Source organism: Arachis hypogaea, chromosome 2, assembly GCF_003086295.3.
Source record: "Arachis hypogaea cultivar Tifrunner chromosome 2, arahy.Tifrunner.gnm2.J5K5, whole genome shotgun sequence".
Lineage (NCBI taxonomy): Eukaryota > Viridiplantae > Streptophyta > Magnoliopsida > Fabales > Fabaceae > Arachis > Arachis hypogaea.
The window spans coordinates 75,362,453-75,369,875 of record NC_092037.1 but is presented as its reverse complement, the minus strand read 5'-3'; the positions used below and the strand labels follow the sequence as shown (position 1 = coordinate 75,369,875).

The window sequence follows — 7,423 nt, the reverse complement described above, 5'->3', positions numbered from 1 at the left end:
CCAATAAAATAAAAATATATTATATCTCTAAATTATTCATCTAAATCTTAATATTAGGATAATTATCTATAAATTTAATGAATTGAACATCTGATATATCCATTATTTGTATTGTTTAGTATTTTTATTGTCTACTTATACTTTCTCAATAAATAGACACCATTAAACGTCACATATTTGTCAAAAGTCACAACTTTTTGTGCCTTTTCGAATAGAAAAAGTATAGGGCACTAATATACTATTTGTCAACTTATTGCTATTTTAAATACATGTATAAAGAGACACATCTAGAAAATACATATATAAAGACACTTTCATTAGACACAGCCATAAAAATATATTTTTATTAGAAATATTCACAAAGATACTTCTATTAAACACAGTCATAAATAAAAATTGACAGAAATTGACAAAAATACTGTTAGTAACATAGCAGAATTGTTTCGAATAACAAAATAGTAAAAGAAAAAGTCTAACGGGTCAGCAATTTTATTAAATTCTGGCCAGCATATAATTAACAAAAAAAATAAATAATTCCTAATCATGGAATAAAATTTCACACTATTAAAATCATCATTAATAACTAATTAATAGTTACAAATTACAAAAATTATTGATCCTAGCGCTTCTCGTACTAAACTCGAAACAAAAATGTTGTTGGAGTGCAAAGGTTCATAAATATCAAATTAAATTATTTGATATTTATGAATTTTTAATTTATATTTTTATTTATCAAAAATAATCTTTAGATTGTGACGTGTATTGTTATCCATCACATATTCTTTTATTGTATTTTTTTATTATGTGAACCACATGCCGTCAAAGTGGTTATTACAGTGAAAACTCACTTATAGTCAATTTTGTTAATTTTATGTGAAGTTGATAATTAAGAGCTGTTAGATAATTTAATTAATTTGACTAAATTTTTATCTAACGGTTCTCAACTATCAACTTCACCCGAAATCTACTGTCCATAAGTTTTCACCGGTTATTATATGTCTATAGAAAACATTGTGAAAATGATGAATGGTGCAAAACAGGTATAATTAAGATCCAAAGATGGCAGGAGAATTAGGAGTGCTTAACGCACTGGATGCGGCAAAAACACAATGGTACCACTTTACTGCAATTGTTATAGCAGGAATGGGATTCTTCACTGATGCCTATGACCTCTTCTGCATTTCCCTCGTCACAAAGCTTCTTGGAAGAGTATATTACACAGACATAACCAAAGACAAGCCAGGAGCACTCCCTCCAAACATCCAATCTGCCGTGACCGGCGTCGTACTCTGCGGCACGCTAGCCGGCCAACTATTCTTCGGTTGGTTGGGTGACAAACTGGGAAGAAAAAAGGTCTATGGCCTGACACTCATGCTCATGGTGGTTTGTTCGATTGCGTCTGGCCTTTCCTTCGGAAGCAGTCCTAACGGTGTCATGGCAACACTTTGTTTCTTCAGATTCTGGCTTGGTTTCGGTATTGGCGGCGATTATCCTCTCTCCGCCACAATCATGTCCGAATATGCTAACAAGAAGACAAGAGGAGCCTTCATCGCCGCGGTTTTCGCTATGCAAGGATTCGGAATCTTGGCGGGTGGAATTGTTGCCCTAATCGTTTCCACTTCATTTGATCACAAATATAAGGTTCCTAGCTATGAAGAAAATCGCGAAGCGTCTTTGGTGCTACCTGTATTTGACTATGTTTGGCGGATTATTTTGATGTTTGGTGCAGTTCCGGCCGCGCTTACATACTACTGGCGTATGAAGATGCCGGAAACTGCTCGTTACACGGCGCTTGTTGCGAAAAATGCTACGAAAGCCGCCGTGGACATGTCTAAGGTGTTGAATGTTGAGCTTGAATCTGAGGAGGAGAAGGTGCAGAAACTAGCAAATGCTGAGAACAACCGGTTTGGCTTGTTTAGCACCGAGTTCGCCAAGTGCCATGGCCTCCATTTGGTTGGAACAACCACCACTTGGTTCCTTCTAGACATTGCATTTTATAGCCAGAATCTTTTCCAGAAGGATATTTTTAGTGCTATTGGATGGATCCCACCTGCACAGGAGATGAATGCAATCCATGAGGTCTATAGAATTGCAAAAGCTCAAACTCTTATAGCACTCTGCAGTACTGTGCCAGGTAATCTTATGAAAAAGAAAAAAAAAGACAGCTACTCTAATTAAAAATATTAAAAATATGTTTTAAAATGATCTTTTTTTAAAAAATATAACTTAATTGTTTAATCATATTTTAAATATTTTAAATAAAAATAATATTTTTATGTTATAAAAATTAAGTCCTATAATTTATTATTTAATGATCAAAATAAAATACCTTAAACAAATAAAAAAAAGTTAAAACTACAATAATTTTACTAATATATTTTGTCGGTAATTATGTAGTATCATAAAATAAAGAGTAAATCTTATATGGATATTTTTATTTTTAATATTAAAATTGATTGATAAGAAGTAAAAGAAGATATTTTTTTATATAATATAAAACTAGTATTAAGGAAATGTATTAAAAATTATGGAAACATGATTTATCCGCAAAATAAAAGATTATTTGAAGTTGCTTGTAGACTAAAATATACTAATAAATAGCCAATTTTTTATCTGTTTTTTAAATTTTTTCTTTGAAAAAATCGGCAATTTCCACTAAAATAAATTGAAAGATGAAACTTAATTAAAAGTTAATATAATTGCTTGATATCAAATTTCAATGCAAATGTATATGTCATAGCATCGCTCTCATATAAAACTCATTTTTTTATCATTAGGAATAGTTGTCATGACCACTATAAAAATCACCTAGATGGATTTTTTCTAATTTTTTTAACATTCGAAAAAATAAAATATGATTTCTTATCATTAATTTTATAAGTAGGACCAAAATTAAATGAAAGAAAATAATAAAAAATACGAGACCACAATTCACAACATCTAATTTTTTTTTACTAAAAAATATCTACTCCCAAAAACCACAGATATAAGACATTTTACTTTAAATCTTCGTCCTCATGACCATATCATTAAAAGTTTTAAGATTATTCATTACTTCAATAACTAACAATTATTAACGCCTGAAGTAAATATTCCTATTTTTATCCATAATAGGTTACTGGTTCACCGTCGCATTCATCGATTACATGGGTCGTTTCGCAATCCAATTGATGGGTTTCTTCTTCATGACTGTGTTCATGTTTGCTTTGGCTATACCATATGATCACTGGAAAAAAGATAACAAAATTGGTTTTGTTGTGATGTACTCATTCACTTTCTTCTTCTCCAATTTCGGTCCAAACGCAACCACATTCGTCGTGCCGGCCGAGATCTTCCCAGCAAGGTTAAGGTCAACATGTCATGGAATCTCAGCTGCTGCTGGAAAAGCAGGAGCAATTGTTGGTGCATTTGGGTTCTTATATGCTGCACAAAGCAAGAACAAAGCGGATGTTGATCCAGGGTATCGTACTGGTATTGGGATCAAGAACTCTCTGATAATGCTTGGTGTGATCAACTTCTTAGGATTGTTGTTCACCTTCCTTGTTCCTGAATCGAAAGGGAAATCATTGGAGGAATTGAGTGGGGAGAATGAAGAAGACGATACTACCAAAGGAGACTCTGGTAGGACAATTCCAGTTTAATTGATGAAGGCTTTATTAAAGGAAGTCATTCTAATTTATTGTGTCATTTGAGTATTTCAATAGTGTCTTTATTCTTCTTGTTTGTTGTGATGTTTGGTTTTCAATTTGGCTGTGGTTTGTTGAAAATGCGCGCATAAAATACGTTTGTGTACATTTTATAGTGGTTATTATAGGTAAATTCTATTCAATTCTCTTTAAGGTAATGTTTGTTTTTAGATGTTAAAATTGAGATGAAGAATTGAGATTTCGTATTGTATTTGATAGTAAGAGATTAAACTAAAATTTTAGTTTAAAAATACAAAATTTCAGTCCTTTCAATATCTCTAAAAACTGAAAACACAGGGATTGAAATTTTGACGACGAAGACGAAAATTTTAATAACAATTTTTTTAGAAATATCCTAATTTAACTTTTCAAATTTTAAATCTATCTTTCAATCTTCATATTTATCTCAAATTAAACATACTACAACATTTTTTGCCTAAATAACCCTTATTCAAAATAACATTTAACAAAAATCATCTTAGATAAACAAAGACAATATTTTTAATGAGTTGCCTTTGAGTAAAGCAACTGACAAAGATAACAAAATTTTTTGCCACCTATAAAAAAATTTCTTTTTGATATCTGTTTTGTCGATTTTAAGCAAATCGATGGTAGTTCGATATCTAGTGGTCTGGGAGCGAAACCTACTCCTCTTTGCAGGTACCAGTTTTCTAAAAGTGCATCAAAGTGTCTTCGATTAGACGGGTATCGATATGTAAGATAAATTAAAATTTGTAAAATAATAAAAGAAATGAAGAAACAAGGTTTTCGAAAAGAAAATGTACTGAAATTGAAAAGATTGCGTTGAAATTTAAAGAAAGTAATAAAGTACTTTCGACTGGGTTGACAAAAGAGTGCAAATTATTGACTAGGAATTTTTTGAGATATTTTTAAGGTTTAAAAACAAACAAATAAACAACTAAGAATCAAAGTAGTGAATAATGACAATAGGTGTTATGTATTTAAATTAAAAGGCCTTGGCCGAGAGAGGATTAGTTAGAGTTTCTATCCTTATTGGCTTTCCCAAGTGCAAGAGTAAAGGTTGTTGCTTCTATTTGGTTATCCTTTAATTAATAAAGGAAAGTCAAGTAGGTAGCCAACTTCGATTCACAAGTCCTAATCACTTCCCAAGAAAGGATTAGAGTTAGTGATAATCCAATTGGCAGCAATTGCCAATTACCTATCAGCACTTGAGTATTGCAACTCAAGGAGTTCCAATTAATCAACTCCCAAACTAAGTTGAGAGTTTTAATTCGTAACATAAATGCCATTTTCATATAACATGGAATAAGAGGAAATAAGAGACATGATAAATAAGATAAATTAACTAAAAAAATTTTTAAAACTGATAATTAATCGAATGAATTCGGACAAGAAATGGAATTAAAACTGAAATTTGCTCATTATATTAATAAATATAAAATTAAGAAAATCATAGCATGAATCCCAACAATTAAATGAAAAAAAACACAAGAGTAAGGTAAAAAAAAGGCAAACTATAATGACAAAGACTTCCACTGAAGATAGTAGCAACTCTCTCTCAAGATCCAATCCGAGCAAAACTAAGAAAAAGTATGAAAAACTAAAAACCCTATGAGAGCAATTGTTTTTCTCTAGAATTCTCTAAACTAAAACTAAAACTAAGTGAGAATGAAAAGTGTCCAAGTCTCCGCTACATCCCTGCCTCTAATATGGACTTTCGGGCCTGAATCTAGGTCAAAAAGAGGCCCAGAAATTACCCCTGGCGAATTTTGATATACAGCACTGATGAGCGAATATTTTATACGCTTTTTGGGGGTAATTTCATGTAGATTTTAGTATGTTTTAATTAGTTTTTAGTAGAATAGCATTAGTTTTTAGGTAAAAATCATATTTCTGGACTTTACTATGAGTTTGTGTATTTTTCTGTGATTTCAGGTATTTTCTGACTGAAATTGAGGGAGCTGAGCAAAAATCTGATTTAGGCTGAAAGAGGACTGCTGATGCTGTTGGATCCTGACCTCCCTGCACTTGGAATGGATTTTCTGGAGTTACAGAAGTCCAATTGACGCGCCCTCAATTGGGTTAGAAAGTAGACATCTAGGGCTTTCCAGCAATATATAATAGTCCATACTTTGCGCAAAGATAGATGACGTAAACTGGCGTTTAACGCCAGTTCCATGCTGCAGTCTGGCGTCCAGCGCCAGAAACAGGTTACAAGTTGGAGTTCAACGCGCCCAAAACACGTTACAACCTGGCGTTCAACTCCAGAAACAGCCCAAGCACGTGAGAGGCTTAAGTCTCAGCCCCAGCACACACCAAGTGGGCCCCAGAAGTGGATTTCTGCACCAATTATCTTAGTTTACTCATTTTCTGTAAACCTAGGTTACAAGTTTAGTATTTAAACAACTTTTAGAGACTTATTTTGTATCTCATGACATTTTTCAGATCTGAACTACATACTCTATGACGGCATGAGTCTCTAAACTCCATTGTTGGGGGTGAGAAGCTCTGCAGCGTCTCGATGAATTAATGCAATTATTTTTATTTTTCATTCAAACACGCTTGTTCTTATCTAAGATGTTCATTCACGCTTAAACATGAAGAAGGTGATGATCCATGACACTCATCACCTTCCTCAATCCATGAATGTGTGCCTGACAACCACATCCGTTCTACATCAGATTGAATGAGTATCTCTTAGATTCCTTAATCAAAATCTTCGTGGTATAAGCTGGAATTGATGGCGGCATTCATGAGAATTCGAAAAGTCTAAACCTTGTCTGTGGTATTCCGAGTAGGATTCTGGGATTGGATGACTGTGACGAGCTTCAAACTCGCGAGTGTTGGGCGTGATGACAAACGCAAAAGAATCAATGGATTCTATTCTAACATGATCGAGAACCAACAGCTGATTAGCCGTGCTGTGACAGAGCATTTGGACCGTTTTCACTGAGAGGATGGGAAGTAGCCATTGACAACGGTGGCACCCTACATATAGCTTGCCATGGAAGGAGCCTTGCATGTGGAAAAAGGATTTCAAGGAAGAGTTGAAATTCAGAGGACAAAACATCTCCAAAACTCCAACATATTCTCCATAATTAAAGTAACAATTATTTATTTCACGCTCTTTTATTTTTCTAATAATTCCTACTGATAATTTTAATTGATATCCTGACTAAGAATAATAAAATAAACATAGATTGCTTCAAACCAATAATCTCCGTGGATCGACCCTTACTCACGTAAGGTATTACTTGGACGACCTAGTGCACTTGCTGGTTAGTTGTGCGGATTGCAAAAGTGTGATTGCAATTTCGTGCACCAAGTTTTTGGCACCGTTGCCGGGGATTGTTTGAGTTTGAACAACTAAAGGTTTATTTTATTTCTTAGATTAGGAAGATTTTGGCAATTGGGTCAAAGTCTTTTATTTTCTTTTCAAAAAAAAATTAAATTATTTTTCTTTATTAATTTTTTATTTTTCTTTGAGTCTAGTGTCTTGTTATAAGTTTGGTGTTAATTGCATATTTTATATTTTCCTTCAAAATTTTCGTATAAGTGTTCTTTGTTCTTCCTTGATCTTCAAGTTGTTCTTGTTTATTTTTCCTGTTTGATCTTTAATTTTTCTTGTTCTGTGTTTTTTTCTTGATTCACTTGTGTTCTTTTTAAAGCATTAATCTTCCAAAAGGAATATACCTATTCAGAACAAGTGTTACATTTACTGCCCAATTGGCTAAAGCGTTGGTCTATGTTCTTGG

At 33.0% G+C, this 7,423-nt stretch overlaps 1 protein-coding gene across 1 annotated transcript; it reads left to right on the top strand.

The window, feature by feature from the left end:
* Positions 1-1,059: 1,059 nt before the first annotated feature.
* On the top strand, positions 1,060-3,642 carry LOC112718944 (probable inorganic phosphate transporter 1-3). The gene is made up of 2 exons (XM_025770226.2): positions 1,060-2,134; positions 3,115-3,642. The coding sequence occupies exons 1-2, from the start codon at positions 1,060-1,062 to the stop codon at positions 3,639-3,641; spliced, it is 1,602 nt and encodes a 533-aa protein (XP_025626011.1). The 3' UTR covers position 3,642.
* The last annotated feature ends 3,781 nt before the right edge of the window (positions 3,643-7,423 follow it).

Coding starts and splice junctions, on each gene's coding strand:
- LOC112718944 (XM_025770226.2), top strand. CDS start 1,060: ATGGCAGGAGAATTAGGAGTGCTTAACGCACTGGATGCGGCAAAAACA. Junction 2,135..3,114: donor ACTCTGCAGTACTGTGCCAG/GTAATCTTATGA, acceptor TATCCATAATAG/GTTACTGGTTCACCGTCGCA.